Raw genomic sequence first — 18,203 nt, 5'->3', positions numbered from 1 at the left:
CATGGTCTGGTGGGGCTTGCCTGTAGTCCTAGCACTTGTCAGCCCTTTGAGCTGGTGCTGCTGTAACGTCAAAGCTGGCAGACGGCTGTCTGAGGTGGGACTTCCTTCCGAGATAGGGTCAAAAATATTTTCTTAAAGTAATTCATGCTGCTTACAGTATTAGACAGCTCTGGTGAAGACCTCAGGATTGTGGGTGGCAACCTCACCTGCCTGTTTTTTAGTCTTCAGCAGGTTCCAATGAGTTGCCTTAGGCTGGTGGCAGTAGCTCGGTGGAACACAATCAAGAACTCTAAACAACTGGGAAGTACAAACCAAGCAGCTCATAGAAATCAGTCAACAACTAACCTCTAGTTATTTGAGGATCTCTTTAAATCGTGCTGAAAGATCCTTCCTGCTGTTGAATTTGTGTTGAGCTGTACAAGGTTAAAAGAGGGTGTTAGTTGAGGCATGGTAGCACTAACATCAAACCAACATTGCCTGCTATTTACGTTATGTTCGATACAATGTTCACACTCTTGTTGGATTCTCTCTGCATATACGTAAAAGCCTTCACCAAAATGGCATCGGAGTGTGTGCCAGTGTAGCAGAAAAGCACTCTTGGAAACTGGGTACTGAGGAGTCAAGTTTTGTGGTTATAATCTTTCCTCCCATTTGTGAGCATTAGCATCACAAAGCTACTTCCAAATCTTTCAAGAGTTTTACCAGCATGCATGAAAGCACAATACAGTTCTGCTTTTTTTTGTTTATAGAGGGAATAATTTATAATACTTATTAAAATTAAACCCAAAGAATAATTACTTGTGGCAAATTTCAACGACTTTGTTTGGCTGAGCTTCATAAAAAATAAATGTTAATTTGTATGATAAAATATTTGTGAAGAAAAATATATTGAACACAACGTAGGCAAACAAATAAATTGCTAACAAAGTCAGGTAACATTCATAGTGCATCAGATAAATAAATGCTAAATTGTTCGTAGTGTTCAGGGATGTGTAGATTAGGTGGGTTAAAGGGGGTTGGGTCTGGGTGGGATGCTCTGAGGTTCAGTGTGGACTTGTTGGGCCGAAGGGCCTGCTACTCACTGTAGGGATTCTATGATTCTAAAATGCAAGCTCTGGAATTGGCAGTTGTAGCACTACAGAATCACGTTACACCTGCATATAGGGGAGTAGAGTCACTCTGTCAGCAACAGCAATTTAGTATTACTTAGCTGTACAGAGAAAATGGTATTCATTGGCTAAATTACTAATGGGAAGGAGATTGGAAGCATACTTACCACTATTAAAGTACCATCTCAAGCCAAACATAACCACCTTGTGGTCATGAGGGGTTATGAATTGGAGAAACTCCATCACCAAAAGCAGCAGAAGTAGTGTAACTTTAGATATAAGTCAAAAGCACACTGAAACCAAGTCAGAAAAGACAGAAAACCAGAGGCAACAGTCAGGAGAGGAACAGATCAACTGAGATCATATATAGTCAGAAGTACTGTTGATCTTACTTGAGCCAAGAAGTGAGGCCAAAATGAGTATTAAAGGAAATGGTAAAGAGATGCCCATTCTACATTGAAAACTGAACAGAACTGTACAAAATATTTCGGGAATTATAGAGTTATCACCCTCGTATGGACATCAAGTGACCTGGATAAGGGTGTCTAATTACAATTCTAGTCCGAGAGCTTTGGACTGTGAGAGCAGTGGGGTGGGGGAATGATAATAACAAAGACATTGGACAGCATGGTGGCTCAGTGGATAGCACTGCTGCCTTACAGCACCATGGACCTGGGTTCAATTCCAGCCTCGCGTGACTGTCTGTGTGGAGTTTGCACATTCTGCTCCTTCATCGGTTTCCTCCCACAGTCCAAAGATGTGTAGGTTCGGTGGATTTTTCATGCTAAATTGGCCATAGTGTCCAGGGATGTGTAGGCTAGGTGGATTAGACTTGGGAAATGCAGGCTAACAGGGATAGGATAGAGGTTGGGCCTGGGTGGGTTGCTCTTTGGAGGGTCGGTCTGGACTCAGGTGGGCTGAATGGCCTGCTTCCAAAGTGTAGAGATTCTGTGATTCTATAATAAATAAAGTTACTGGAATTAAATAAACCAACAGTGAGGGAAACCTGTGTGCAAAAGATAATGTAACTGATGATATTACTCTGTCACCAGCAGAGTGATCAGAAGAAAAGATCAGAGTAGAGAAAAGTTACAACGAAACGAGTCTTAAACACTACACTAGAGAGCTGTATTCAATAACTTGTAATGTGCAAATGGACATTGAGTGTCAAAATGTTGAAGAGAGTGAGAGAAATGAGGATGAGCTACAAAGCATCAGATCTCGAAAATAATTTAGTAAGATACCCACAGCCCAAAAATACAAGGAAGTAGTATCTAAGTATGGTACAAAATCATAAAAGCCTGAAAAATCTCAGTAGGTCTGGCAGCATCTGTGGAGAGAAAGCAAAGTCAATGTTGCAGATCCAGTGACCGTTCTTCAGAATTGATGAACTTTGCTGATGAATGGACCTTGGACCTGAAATGTTGGCTCTGCCTTCTCTCCATGGATGCTGTCGGATCTATTAGTTTTTGCTGCAATTTCTGATTTTGTTTCTATTTCCAGCATCTCCAGTTCTTTGGTTATTTTGAATTAAAGTATGGTAGCTGTGAAGTTAGCATAAAGCATATATTGTACAAATATTCTGTTTCCACACCACAAACTAAATAACATGTAAACTGCCCTCTGTTGCACTGAAATAATATCAGAAAAAGGCACAGAATGGAAATGTAATCTTTCTAGTGCTTTCTGCAGTGGTGTCAATCCATGTGTGGAAAGCTGTTTCCTCCAGACGATTCAGGAGATACAAGCATCTTTGTATTTCTACCAGCTCTTCTCTGTTTTTATTGTGTGCTACCCTGACCTCCAAGAAATTTCAGTAGGCATGTGGTGCTGTGTTTGGATGATGTTGCAGCCATAGCTGAATAGTAAGATGTGTGTAAAGGTTGAGGAAGTTGGTCTGAGGCTTGTGTGACTGGTTAATGTGTGAGGGTTAGATGGAACATCTGGATGTTTGCCATGAGTCCTGAATGGCAGTATATTTTTAAAATATTCTGCCATGGGAAAGGCAACATCTGTTGTCCATCCCTAATTGCCTTCGAGAAGGTGGTGATAAGTTACCTTCTTGAACTGCTGTAGTTGTATGATTGATGGGGGTGTGTTGCAATGGACGTTTTGAGAGGTTTGTGGTGTGGTGGGAAGAAAACGTTGTACAAAGGTGCCATCCCATGTGAGATCATTTAGAATTTATTGTGGCATTGCTGACAGATCTTTCCATCCAAGTGACAGGAATTAACCTCCATGCCACTCCCTTTTATAGGTTGTCCTGCAGAGGCTCCCTGCCTTCCATAGGGTCATGAACTAGGAGAACCATGACTTTCCACCTCCACCAAATCACATCCTTCAGACTGGAGCACACTCCTTGCCATAGTTTTCAATTTTCCATGTCATTAATTGCAGCAATAATATTCAATACAACATTCCTTTTGGATGGACAGACCTTTTAAGGATAGCAAATTGCTCTACCACATGATATTAGCCCAACCCTTACCAGCCGCTCCTGCTGACCACAGAGGCATATATAAAAGAGTCAGACAGCCAACAAGGCAGACACTTGAACCTGTATTACGATCAGGATAATGATGTGAAATCACCAAATCTACACACTGTCTGCCTCTGGCAGATCACATTGTCCACACATTCATGGACTGCTGGAGCCAGATGGCCTATTTCAGTGATGTATGGAGTTAGCATCATCCCTTTTAAGTCATTTTTTTGTCTGTTTCATCTGATAAAATTGACCTTGTGCCTTGATAGATTAATATTAAATGTAATTTTATAATGTGAAGTACAACATGTTGAGAATTTCTGTAATAAATGATTCCTGTTCCACTTGTAGCTGTGACCTTCTTGCTCATGAGTTACCAATTGCATGATATAAATCACATCAAAAGATCTCTAAAATGTATTCTTTAGTTTTCCACACTTCGATCAACATGCCAAAGCAATATTGAACAAATTTAAAGCAGCAATGATGCAAAGCAGACTTTGGATATATTCACATGCGTGCCTCATGTAATTGAAGTTATCTGTTTGGCTTTTACCAGATATGCAAATATGATTATGTTGAGATCCGCAGTGGCCTTTCATCTGATTCCAAGCTTCATGGGAAGTTTTGTGGTACTGAAGTGCCTGAAGTTATAACATCTCAACACAATAATATGAGGATTGAATTCAAATCTGACAACACTGTTTCAAAGAAAGGATTCAAGGCCCATTTCTTTTCAGGTATGTTAATTAGACAGTGAGTGTCTCTGCAAAATTTTGTTGAGTCTCACATTTGCAATCAAGATGTTCAAGTGATAATGCAAGCTGCCAGGCTAATGATTAACTCAATCTCAAACCTGAAATTTGGTTAGTGGTTTATGGCATTCTAATTGTGTTTGTGTATATAAAATCATAAATTGAGAAGACTGGTGAGATGAATTCTACTATCCCAATTAATTGTATGTTGATGTTCGTAGCAGATTAATGCCCTAACTTGTAACCTCATTATTGTAGCTTTAGATGAAAATATTTTCTAATAGACTATAGAGAAGTTCCAAAACATTGATTTGTGTTTTAAGCAGTCAAAATAGTAACTCAGCACTTCGTTGCTTCAATGTACTTTTCTTGGAACAGCAGTAGATAATCTATCATAGCTAACTGTGAAGATTTTGAAGAAACAATCAACAAAAGGAAGGTCTTTTTCTGTCTTCGTATGCATTTTTTGAGCAATGTTGGCAGAAACCTGGGAGCAGGTTTCTCTCCCTCTGACATCAATAATATATTTCATAATGAAAACTTCTCATAATAAGAATAGTGGATTGCTTATTTCAAGTATTCTTTTTGCTTCTCTTGTGATATACTTAAATTAGGTATTTCAAATGTATGAATTACTATAGTGTATTATGTGTAGTTTGTGCCCCATTAAGACTCAGTTATATTTCTGGAGTTTATGAAATATGTGTACAAAAAAAACACGCTGTGAAACGTAATGGAGAAATCGGGAGGACTGTAGAAGCCATTAATGGGTTTCCATTCCTGGGATACAAATTCATAAACTATTTCTTTTGAACTTCACTTCCCAATAAATTAGCTTATATGGAACCAAAATTCCTAAATATGAATCTAACTCATTTTCATTTTATAAAAATCTTGAATCTGCTTTAGTTTCTTCCCCACTTCCCTTTAAAAAAATATTTCCTTGGAGCTGTTTTCTGCCAGATTTTCAACAAAGCTCTAATAGTGGACATGGAGAAGCTTTGAGGTTATTCTTGATGTTTATGTTTGTTTTGCTTGTAGCTTCTCAGATCTTAATTTCTGATTTCTTGCATTTTCTTTGTTTCCATCTTTTGTCAGTGTTTTGCATACTCTATCTGCTCATCTCAAATTTGGATTTGCATTCTTAACAATACAGATTCTGCAGTTTTGTTTCAACAACAAAACTAGTTTAACTTACTAGTTTACTGACCTTTTTTGTTCTTACTGATCATTCTCAATCAAAATCCAGTTCCTTGAGCCAAACATTTTTTGAACTCCTGACTTCTCCACACCTCCCTATAAAAATTTCCATTATCAACAATGACAACGGAATCACAACAGCAGAAAAATGACAAAGAAAGAAATGAAAAGATTGTGAAGGATATAAGTGAGAAATATAAAAGGAGAAAGACAGAGAGAAATGTATTTCAGGAAGAGACCAGCAGTCAAGGAATACAGAGAAGTATAATATAAAGAAGAAAATTGGCATGAAAAGACCAAGGAGACACAAAAGTGCAGTAGGAGAGTTGCAGACGCTTAATTTTTCATCTGAAAAATCCAGTCAGATTTTGGTGATATAAAGGTTTTCTGGAAGGGTGAATGTGTTGGGCTTTCTGATGATTTCCCTCATCTTAATAAATTGCTGCTTTACTGTTTCTCCACTGATGCTGTCAGTCTGGATCTGCCTGTTTGACTCTGTTTGGCCATCTGTACATAATATAGAAAGATATTGTTTCCTAGTCTCCACAAGTTACCTTTGTTCATGCCAAACTCTCAGACCAATAGGCACCAACTTTATAGAAGGGGTAATTTTGAAGCCTCTGTGGGGAACGTAAAGAATGGTGAACGTCAGAAATCAGTAAATACATTTTTCCTGTAGGACTGTGAAGACAGAATGATTGATTTGTAGGAGAATATTGAGTTCTGAATATATTATATTTACTTGTTTTAGAATACTGTTTTATCAGGAATTAGAGAGAGCTGTATCAGCAAAGTATTTCAAATCATATTAATCTTGTTAGTGCTCAGATTTATATTAATCCAGTGCTTCAGGGAAGCAGATGATGAGAACAGAGAAGTTGTGTGTGTGTGTGTGTGTGTGTGTGTGTGTGTGTGTGTGTTTTTGGGGAGGGTGGGGGGGGGGGGGGTGCAAACTGTGGAGGGATGATGGGGCAAAACATAATAAGAACCCAGTATTGTGAGAGTACACCCTTCTTGCGATGTTAAGTAGACATTGCCGAAAATCTACAGATCTGTGACATAATGTATAAAGCTCTCTGACCAGAGTGCAAGAATGCTGTAACTTCACATCATACCCATGGACACACCAGAGTTGAGACAGTAAGCAATGGAATCTTATCAATTTAGCAAGTTTAACATGTTCTTGACACCTTCCTTGTGGCATTAGTGACCTTACCGTCTTGGAAAGCTGTTGTGATTCCTTCAGTGCACACTGATATCTATATTAGTCAGCCAGAATAAAGTCAGGAAGGTACTTGAGACTATTACCCATTTAAATCTTGACTGATAACATTAATGTAACATCCAGGACCAAGATTGGTAGCAGGTTCATGGAAGGTTCAAGAGTGAACCGAATCATTATTGAATGGATTGAGAGCATTCTTAAATCACAATTCCATTGCCAAAATACTTAGATATACGCTTTATACTTTTATATATACTTTTCATCTGCAGACTCCACTTTGGCAGCAACATCTAAAAACATTGCTTCAGTTTCCTCATGTATGCTGATGACACTTAGCAGGTCTGGTAGCTCCCATGAAGAAGATATGGAATTAATATGTTGAATTTTATGTAGGAGGCAGACGTCCTGCCAATTAAGTTGAAAGTGTGATGTGAATTCACTTCAGCATGTGGCTAGACCCAGGAGTGGCATGCCAATTTAGAATGGCAACCTGTTTCCAAGTTCTGTCATGCCAATCAGAAGGCTGGCAATTCTACATTGCCTTCATGAACAGTGGTCATAACTAAGGCTAGAAATGCAAGGAAGTCAATGTTTGGGGCCCCCTCAAAAGAGGCGTGTATGACTGTTTTAGAGGGTGGGGAGGCACTGTTGCCAGAGCAAGTAGACCTCGACATTTAGGCATGGGTGGTCACAGAGGGCTGGTGTTGGTATAATCACTGTGGATAAGTCAATAGGCTACAGAATGCCCCAAAATAGAGAACCCCGCCTAGAGTCCTGTGGTATATTACTCAATATAACTAGTTGTCATGCTAATCAATGGCAGCCCATTCCAATGTCGAGAAAATGCTTATAGAGGTAGCATAATTATCCACTTAAGTGCTACAATTAAGCTTTTAATGAGGCCAATCTGCCAGCTTTCCTACCACTGGAAAAGTGACATAGCAGTGAGAAAGCACTGTACATATTATTCGTCCCACCTGCTCACTCTCGTGCTTTTTTTTTCCCTGTCTTCCTGCCTTCTGGGCCATTGCCAAAAGTCTGTAAAATTTACCCCAAAATTCAGTCAGTTGGCTCTTTTTGGCAAGCTTTTGGTCATCTGTAACAGTTTTTCCTTATTTGGCTCTGTGTACCTACGTGACATGAACTGCAATAGTTTATAAAGATGGCTACCCACAACATTTTGAACAACAGAGGTAAGGTGAAAGTGACAGCTTTTGGCATCAGGCAGCATTTGATCAAGGAACCCAAGCAAAACTTGTTCCAATCAGAAGCAAGTGAGAAATCTCCACTGGTTAGAGTCATACATAGCAGAAAAGAGGCGGGCTGTCAGAGGACAATGGAAGTCATGGGTCAGTCCCAAGACATCTCTGCAGTTCCTCAAGGTCATGACCTAGGGTCAAGAATCTTCAGCTGTTTAATCAATATCCTTTCCTCCATCATAAGGTCAGAGTAGAAATTTTTGCTGCTGATTGCACGGTGTTCAGCACTGTTGATGACACCTAAGATACAGCTCTTATAGAGGTTTAAAAAATCATGAGGAGCATAGATAGGGTGAATATAGCAAGGGTCTTTTCCCTAGGGTGGGGAAGTTCAAAAATAGGGGGCCTATTTTTAAGGTAAGAGGCGAAAGATATAACAAGGATATGAGGGGCAAGTTTTTGTAACACAGAATAGTTCGTATGTAGGATGAACTGCCAGAGGAAGTGGTGGATGCAGGTACAGTTACAACATTTAAAAGACATTTGAATAAGTACGTGAATAGGAAAGGTTTGGAGGGATATGGGCCAAACGCAAACTAGTGGGACTAGTTTAGTTTGGGAACATGATCGGCGTGGACTAGTTGGAGTGAAGGGTCTGTTTCCATGCTGTATGACTCTATAACTCTATCTCAGAAGCTCCCAAGCCAGACATCATTCATGTCAAATGACAGCTGGTGATTCAACAATGATATGTACAAAACCCTCTGTGGCGGAGAATTTTAATGACTAACAACCATTTGAGTGAAGAAATTTCTCTCATTGCAGTCTCTAATGAGCTAATTCCCTTATCCTGAGACCGTGCTCCCATGTTCTAGATTCCCCAGCCAGGGAAAGCAGCATCTCAGTATGTACTCTGCCAGTTCCTTCAGAATCTTGTGTAGCTCCGTGAAATTGCATTTCTCTGTTCTAACCTCTAAAGAATTATCCAGCCTGTCATCATAGGACAACTGTCATTTCACAATGTAATCTAATGAATCTATACTGACTGCCTCCAGTATAAGTATACCTTTTCTTAAATATGGAGACGTATATAGTGCTCAGTATTCCAGGCGTGGTTTCATCAAAACTATGTAAAAATTTCCCAAGAATCCTTATTCTTGTATACCAATCTTTTTACAATAAAGGCCAACCTGTCATTTGCTTTTCTAATAACATTCGGAACCTGTATGGTAACTTTGTATGCCCTGTACAAATACGTCTAAATCCCTCTGAACATCAACTAGTACAAGTTTCAAACTTTTTAGAAAATATTTTGCTTTTTAAGTTGAACAGCCAAAGTTAATAATCTCACACTTATCATCTGTATCTTGTTAGCCACTTGCTTAACCTGTCAAAGCTCACTTTGTAGCATCTTTGAGTCCACCTCACAGCTTGTGTTCCTACCTAACTTTGTAACATTAGTAAACTTAGATATGTTACTCTCTGACAGCATTTTATCAGAATTCATATATTAAGAGACTTGTGGAGAGAAAACAATTGACAAAGCTCTAGATATTCCCTTTCATATGTTAATTCCCATCTTACTCTTGTTATGATGGACACGTGGCTCATGGCTAACCACCTGAATTCTCTTTTTATGCCAATGGGACAAGTTCCTTTCAATCTCTCTAATTCGTTAAATAACAAATACAGCCCTTGCTGCCAGTGCTGCAGCAATGCCCATCACTCTCATGTCAATAGCTAAATGTAAACTCTGCTTAAGCCAATGCACTCTCCAAGGCATCCAACAAACACCTAACTACTTTCAAAGTCAACTTTATGGTGAACCTATTGGAAATGTTTTCACTTCTCTAGCCAACATGTGTGAATAAGTGAAGTAGATGATCTGCAATAGACTATTGAACAAGGAACAAGTTTGCATTACTGCAAATGAGGTGGTACAATGGCGTTTCTTGTTTTCACAAATTATGACATATGGCATAGAAAAAATATAATGAAAGATGCACTGAATTGAGACTGACAATGAAAACAAATTTGCCGTCAACGGACTTAACAGATGCAGCACTCACTGGGCTGTAAAGTCTAGTAAGATTGCAAGTTCTGCTCTTTTAAACATAAGTTAATATGAATGGTTAAGCAGACCATGATAGGGCACTGTAACAAAAATGCAGATTAATGATTAACAGAAACTTTTTAATTCAAAAGAACATTAAATGTGGTGATGATGCACCCCGGCCCATATGGTACCCATCAGTCTCTAAAGGCCTCTGTTGTGCTGTTGAGAACCACATGCTTCCTCTCTGTAAGCATGGATGTAACCTTGGAAGAGGGGCAAATATTCAGGTCCAACAAAACCCCTCCAAAGCCAGATTCCTGGAACCTGTTTATGGACACTTTGGTCGGGCCCAGGAGCAGACCCGCGAAGAGGTCCTCTGACCTCTGCAAAAGGTGCCTATAGATCAGAAGCATGGGGCTGGAGTGCAACCAAGTTTTAAGGAACAGCTCCTTCAAAAAAAAACTAAAGTGGGGCTGTAAATGAAAATAATCAGCATAAATATAGAATACTGTTTCATCCAGGCCTTAAAAACTACATGTGGCCTGGCACCTGAGCTACTTACTGATGATTACTGGGGACTGCTAAATGCAACTGTCCACCTCAGATCCCTAATGGAAAAGGCGTGGACCCTTTTGCAGAGGATTTTCCATTGGGGATTACCATCACCAGAGGGTAAAATGTAATGCTAAAGAACATTCGAGTGGCGAACAAGGCGCAAAAGCGTGTGTGTAGCAGAAGTTCACAGCAAACTCCTCTGTGCCATTCTGAAGGACAAAAAGGAGTTCCCTAAAATGGCTCAGATTATTGGGTGCTGCATCAGCGGGGGAAGATCCATTGGTACCATGCAATGTCAACTTTCTGGATGGTCAGGTCAGTTCGCTGCGAAGTTCACTACACGATAGAGCTGTCTCAATTTTCTGTGAGGCATCAGGACCGAGTACCTAATTTCTGAGACTGTGGATGGCTCAGGTCATGCACTGGTCATAGATCTTCAGTTCTGTATTCATTTCCTGCTGAGTTATCTGATTACAATGAAGTGCTGATGGAAGCTATACAAATGTATTTACTGTCTAATGGGCTAGCAAAGAGAAAATTGATCAGCATTCCCCTTCTTCATTCTGGTCACATAGTGTCTACTGGCTGTGGAATGGCAGAGAGAGGAATTTGATACTACTGTGTTTAGCATTCATCCGCTAACATCCCCAAGAGCAATTTTCAGATTTAAAGTTGTTACGGTTTGCTACTGCAAGAAAAGCAGTGCCTGCAGTGTCTTTCATAGCTTTTTTTCATACAAAGCAAATGACTTTTCAAATTGATTTTTTTAAAAAAAGAACTTAAAATAACAACCTGCAGCACAAATGGAAGACACTCTCTAACTAAAACCTGTTGTTTGTTATATGGAATGCTTCCTTGTACTTCCAATGCACATTTATCAACAAAACGTGCTCATTATGTCCTTAGAAGTGCCTGTCAAAATTAAAATTCAGAACATATCTTAGGAAATGTGTTATACTAAGTATTAAAAGATATATTTAGGAATATATTGGCCTTAATGGGAGTACAGCACAGATATACCAGATGATACTTGGATTCTTGGTTAAATTATGAGGAGAGATTACATAAGCTAAGGTTGTACTCACAGGAATTCTAAACGTTGAGGGAATGATTTTATCAAGGAAGAATGGTAGAGGTTTGGAATTCTCTTCCATGAATAGCAATTGATGTTAAATCCATTATTAATATTAAAATTGAGATCAATAGATTTTTTGCTAACTCAGTCTATTAAGGAATATTGAGCAGAGGCAGATATATAGCGTAGGATCACACATCTTCATGATCTTATTGAATGTCAGTATAGGTTTTTAATTAGTAAAGGGTGTACTGTTGTTCCTGTGCTCTTCTAGGTGGTTCTAACAGTGAAACTCTCTTTTATCTGTGATTTCCCACTTGATAAACTCTTGACATCCTTGCACTTTTTTGTGCTATAATACCAAGTAATTAACCCACTTACAATAAGACCATAAGACACAGGAACAAATTAGGCCATTCAGCCCATTGCGTCTGCTGTGCCATTCAATCATAGCTGATAAGTTTCTCAACTTCATTCTCCTGCTTTCTCCCCATAACCCTTGATCCCCTTGACAATCAAGAACCTATCTATCTCTGTCTTAAATACTCTCAATGACCTAGACTCCACAGCCTTCTGAGGCAGTGAGTTTCATAGATTCCCCACTCTCTGGCTGAAGAAGTTTCTTCTTAACTCCATTCTAAAAGGTCTTCCCTTTACTCTAAGACTGTGCCCTCGGGTCCAAGTCTCTCCTACCAATGGAAACATCTTCCCAATATCCACTCTGTCCAGGCCATTCAGTATTCTGTAAGTTTCAATTAGATTCCCCCCTCATCATTCTAAACTCCATCGAGTATAGACTCGGAGTCCTCAAATGTTTGTCATATGTTAAGCTTTTCATTCCTGGGACCATTCTCATGAACCACCTCTGAACCTTCAGGGCCAGTGCTTCCTTCCTGAGATATGGGGCCCAAGACTGTACAATACTCCAAATGTGGCCTCACCAGAGCCTTTTAGAGCCTTAGAAGTACATCCTTGCTTTTGTATTCAAGTCCTCTCAAAATAAATGCCAGAGTTGCATTTGCCTTCCTAACCATTGACTCAATCTGCAAGTTTGCCTTGAGAGAATCCTGAACGAGAACATCCAAGTCTCTTTGCACTTAAATGGTTAAGGTCTGCTCTAAAATAACAAGCAGGAGAATATTTTATATTTTATATTTTGTTTTCTACTGTCATCACCAATAATTTCTTGGCTATGGTAATTTGTCAGCCACTCAATAAAATGTTAGAAATTTACATGTATAGATGTGTATAGTTGTAATGCTCTATTTGGTCAAATCATTAAAACGTGTATTTCTTTATAAAATTAAAGTATTCAACAATTTATTCCCAAGTAATCTTAATTCGCAGATGTGAAACAAAGACTGCTATTGCTCATTTAGTCAGAGGTTTTACAAGGAAACAAAAATTAATTATTGAATCCTGGTTTCAGATGAGATAATAAATTTAGATCAATCAGTATACATTCATCTGTGGTGCCATCTTGGTATATTTTCTTTCACAGACAAGGAAGCACCATGCAAAGAGAGAATTTTTGTTTTTGAATCTTGCAAGAACTTGATGCAGGTTTTCCCTTCCAGTCGAGTACGTATTATTGACAGACTGGTGGCCTCTGAGAGTCTCAGAGGTACGACCACATGTCCTCTGGTTGGCATCTAACATAGTTTTCGGCTGGATCTTACTTTATGTTGGGACTGACACATCCATTCAAAACTGGAAGACTGATTTCTTTTCAACAGCAGCAAATGTATTTATTCCCCTTCTGATAATCCATTTAATCCTCCTGCACTGAATGTATGCATATTTTGTTCCCACTTAGGCGTGCAATGTGTTTAGCTGTTTTCAATCAGAAATTGTAAGATAATGATAAGTAAGGTTGTGAGTTAATATATTTGTGTTTAATAACAGATTATAAATTCCTTTGTACCAAACTACTTTCATTTTTTAACTAGTCATTTTACCTAAATTTTCTTTATTCATTCCCCACAAATAATTTATTATTAGAAATGATATAAAATGAAATTTTGTCAATATATTACGAACGTAAAGTTCGATGCAATCATCCTATCTTTCCTTGTATGTATATATTTGATTGCTGAACAAATTAATGATCCTGAGAATTTTCTTCTGTATTTTTTGCTCAAATGCTGTCATTTTTTTCAGTAATTTGCAGCTACCTGAACCTCTCACTTTATTTTACAGCATAGATCTGAAAGTGTCAGAAACAGTCTGCCAGTTTTGACTGAATGGATGAACCATCCCTTATCTGATATGACAGCTCATGTAGAATGATGAGCGTTGACTGCCACTCACTGGAATGACTGCTAATACAATTTTGGCTTTTCTCCCTTGCAGTGACTTTTGTAGCCGTTGTATGCAGATTCCAGGGGTTAGATCTTCTTTGCTAATCTTTGCTTCACCTCTAACACAGATATATCTTTTAAAGTGGGTTAGTTTAAACAAGCAAAATAATTTGCTAAAATATCACCTCGATCAGTAGATCTTTTTGAAATGAACAAGATTTTCTTTCTTGTTATTTCTTAACTACTGCAGGGTTGTTTTGTGCACTTCTGAAATGTTCATATTCATTTGAGCCTAATGCATTGCCCAGCATTTCAAAAAAATACAGATGGTTTCAACAAGCAGAGCTGAACTTTCCTTTTACTAAGCAAACTATAAACAGCTTGGAGCTATTGTCAAATCCAAAAGCTTCTTTCCCTGCTTGTTTGATGCAATGACAATTGTAGGTGAAAGTTCAAGCTTAGTAATGAATAGGTATAGCTAAAGCAAAAGATGTACAATGGGCAGTCAGCCCTGTGCTTTAGTTTACCTTCTTCTGGGCAAACATACAGTCGTATTTTCATTCTTAATTAAATGCTTGTGGCTAGCATCTCACAAGTATATGTTGCATGATCTCTCTCTTTGACATTTTCATAGATAAGGATGAGTGTTCCAAAGATAACGGTGGCTGTCAGCATGAGTGCATCAATACAGTAGGCAGTTATGTGTGTCAGTGTCGAAATGGATTTCTTCTACACGAAAACAAACATGACTGCAAAGAAGGTATATGTTGTTTTGATTCTTTCAGGGAGAGAAGAAGAATGTACTTATCATTTGAAACTTAAACCAAACAGAAACTAATAATATTTAGGGCAATCTTTTCCATGTGCTTGACAGATCCTTCCATTTCAGAATAATGAATATCACATTGAAGATACAAGTAAACTGACCAACTGTTTGTAAAATCATTTGAATAAGAACTAAAACTATGTTATACCGTAGTTGAATATAATGCTTGATGTTGGTGTAGCATCAGAAACCTGAATGCAGTTGAACACAAGTTCCTTTGAAAGAGCGTATACTATTAAGATGCTCTTTCAGTATAAATTGGAACAGCCAAGAGTGGTTTTCACTGCACCAACCTCATCATTGTGATGTTTACATTTGAATGTGTAGAGTTAAATTTTACAACTTTAAAAGGTGTTGACAAGTGACTCTAGTGGTATCCTATGGTGACTTGCCCAATTTTACAGTTTACAAAACAGATGTGTGTGATACAGCTACTAATTGCTTGTTTTATGAGCCAATTTGTATTCCCATTGAAATTACTTTGAAGAATGTTTTCAGCAAATGCGATTCACTGATGGACCACTGGAGTTAGCAGGATTTTTTTATAATTTATTCGGAATTTTCTGTTATTCAGTACCTTTGTGGAATTTGAGTTCCTGAGATATTTTGAAACGAATCTCTTTTCTGCCTCTCTTAATATAAAAATTGTGAAACAAAATGGGTTTAAATTTACTGGCTGAAATTCTTTCTTGATGTACACTAGGGCAGTAGTAAGGAACACCTCAACATATTTAAATGTATACATGTGAAAATTTTAATAAGGGCTCAGTGGATACATTTAAGTATCCATTTAAATGCATCAATTCAACCACAACAACTCATAATAAGTTTTCATTTAATAAAAAGTGAAATCAAATAGTAACATTGCAAAATCAAAATTCTACCCATGCATTTCTAATAATTAAACATAGCATTTGAAAATACAGAATTGCAATTTGAAACCGTGTTAAAGAAGTCCTGACAAGATTGTTTGAAATGTGCTGGTTAATGGTTAATTCACAGCTTTGTCACATCTGAAACAAGAAGAATCATAACATCTGTTAAGTAAATTGCAATGCACAGCTGAATTTTCAATACACGTTCCCAGTGGGTGGGGCTCGCTGCTGGAAGTGCAAAACTGAAAAAATAATCCTTATTTTGTTTTATCACATAAGCAGCAACGTTATGTTTCTTCCAATGCCACAATGCATCTCTTTTTTATTCTGGAAAAGCAAAGGCTGAGAGGTTGCTTCCAATTGTTTAGATAACAGACATCAGAATCAAGGATAATAAATGCATGAAAATCATTAATCAGTTTAATAAGGTCTGCTTGGCATGATGCTAAAATCTGTGAAGTGACAGCACCAAATTTGTGTGTTGCTTACCTTCATCTCAATGAACAGGGCCAGTTGTGAAGCATAACCCTTAAATTGGCCTGGATTAGATTTTAATCCTTTGTGTTGGAAAAATAATTAATTGTATATTTCTTTTTGTTAGAAGAGAGCCCTGAGCTATAACTTTGAGTCCTGACCATTAAAGGCATTAGATTGTCTAACTCTATTCAAGGATGTACCTTGTATATAAAAGCAATATTACTAGAAGGAAAAGGGCAGTAGATGTATGACAGCAGCAGATCTGCAAGTTCCCCTCCAAGCCATGCACCATTCTGAATATGAAGTATATCACTGTTCCATCACTGTGGATGAATCACAATTCTGGTGCTCCCTTTCTAACAGCATCGTGGGGCTACTTACATCAAATGGATTGCAACAGTTCAAGATGGCAGCTCACCACCACCTTAGTGGGCAATTTGGAATAAATGCTGGCCCAGCCAGTGATGCTCACATCCCAAGATTGAATTTTAAAATTCAGTTGTTACCTTTTCAAAGTATTATCAAGCTTCTTGCTTGACACAGAAAGCTGAAAACTTGAATCTCTAAATAAAAGTCACGTACAATGATTTTTATTCTTATTTGGTGATCTAGATAGCAGTATCTGACCACAAATGAGTTTCAGATAAATACTGCACAGTATTTTAACCAGCAAACACTTCAGTTCAGCACATTACTTTAAATTATGGAAATTTAAATTTGGGACACCTGGATTGGTAGGCATTGAGGATGGAATGGATGAGGCTGCGTGTCAGGAGTGTCATCTTATAAAAGTAGCCCTATTGTCTTCCTTTAAAGTGAAAGAGTAAATTTTTCATAAATGAAACAAAAATGGTGGAAATACTCAGCAAGTCATGCAAGCACCAATAGACAGAAACAGTTAATATTTCAGGCAATTCCCCGGTCCCCAACACCTCATCTTTACCATGGACGTCCAGTCCCTCTACACCTGCATTCCCCATGCAGATGACCTTAAGGCCCTCCGCTTCTTCCTGTCCCGCAGGCCTGACCAGTCCCCCTCCACTGACACCCTCATCCGCTTAGCCGAACTCGTCCTCACACTCAACAACTTCTCTTTCAATTCCTCCCACTTCCTACAGACAAAGGGGGTAGCCATGGGTACCCGCATGGGCCCAAGCTACGCCTGCCTCTTTGTAGGTTACGTGGAACAATCCCTCTTCCGTACCTACACCGGCCCTAAACCCCACCTCTTCCTCCGTTACATTGATGACTGTATCGGCGCCGCCTCGTGCTCCCACGAGGAGCTCGAACAGTTCATACACTTCACTAACACCTTCCACCCCAACCTTAAGTTTACCTGGACCATCTCTAACACCTCTCTCCCCTTCCTGGACCTCTCTGTCTCCATATCGGGCAACCACCTCGAAACCGATATTCATTTCAAGCCCACCGACTCCCACAGCTACCTAGAATACTCCTCCTCCCACCCACCTTCCTGCAAAAATGCTATCCCCTATTCCCAATTCCTTCGCCTCCGCCGCATCTGCTCCCAGGATGAGGCATTCCACTCCCGTACATCTCAGTTGTCCTCGTTTTTCAAGGACCGTAACTTCCCCTCCTCGGTGGTCGAGAACGCCCTCAACCGTGTCTCCCACATCTCCCGCACCTCATCCCTCACACCCCGTCCACGCAATAAGAACCAAAAAAGAATCCCCCTCGTCCTCACGTACCACCCCACCAACCTCCGGATCCAACGCATCATCCTCCGACACTTCCGCCATCTGCAATCCGACCCCACCACCAAAGACATCTTTCCCTCCCCACCTTTATCTGCTTTCCGGAGGGACAACTCTCTCCGTGACTCCCTTGTCCGCTCCACACTCCCCTCCAGCTCCACCACACCCGGCACTTTTCCCTGCAACCGCAGGAAGTGCTACACCTGCCCCCATACCTCCTCCCTCACCCCCATCCCAGGCCCCAAGAAGACTTTCCACATCAAGCAGATGTTCACCTGCACATCTGCCAATGTGGTATACTGCATCCGCTGTACCCGGTGTGGCTTCCTCTACATCGGGGAAACCAAGCGG

At 39.3% G+C, this 18,203-nt stretch overlaps 1 protein-coding gene across 4 annotated transcripts in view; it reads left to right on the top strand.

Moving 5' to 3' along the window:
* The window catches only part of LOC109913338 (bone morphogenetic protein 1), a 320,653-nt gene that overhangs the window by 268,002 nt on the left and 34,448 nt on the right, over nt 1-18,203 (top strand). For all 4 annotated transcript variants that reach the window (XM_048603079.1, XM_048603072.1, XM_048603065.1 and 1 more), the window contains 2 exons: nt 4,154-4,334; nt 14,594-14,719. In XM_048603079.1, coding sequence (XP_048459036.1) covers nt 4,154-4,334; nt 14,594-14,719 — 307 coding nt within the window. The remainder of the gene's footprint in view (nt 1-4,153; nt 4,335-14,593; nt 14,720-18,203) is intronic.

The sequence above is a fragment of the Rhincodon typus genome, chromosome 1 (assembly GCF_021869965.1).
Source record: "Rhincodon typus isolate 14 chromosome 1, sRhiTyp1.1, whole genome shotgun sequence".
In the NCBI taxonomy this organism is placed as follows: Eukaryota; Metazoa; Chordata; class Chondrichthyes; order Orectolobiformes; family Rhincodontidae; genus Rhincodon; species Rhincodon typus.
Note: the sequence above shows the minus strand (reverse complement) of the source record. Positions and strands in the feature narration are given on the sequence as shown.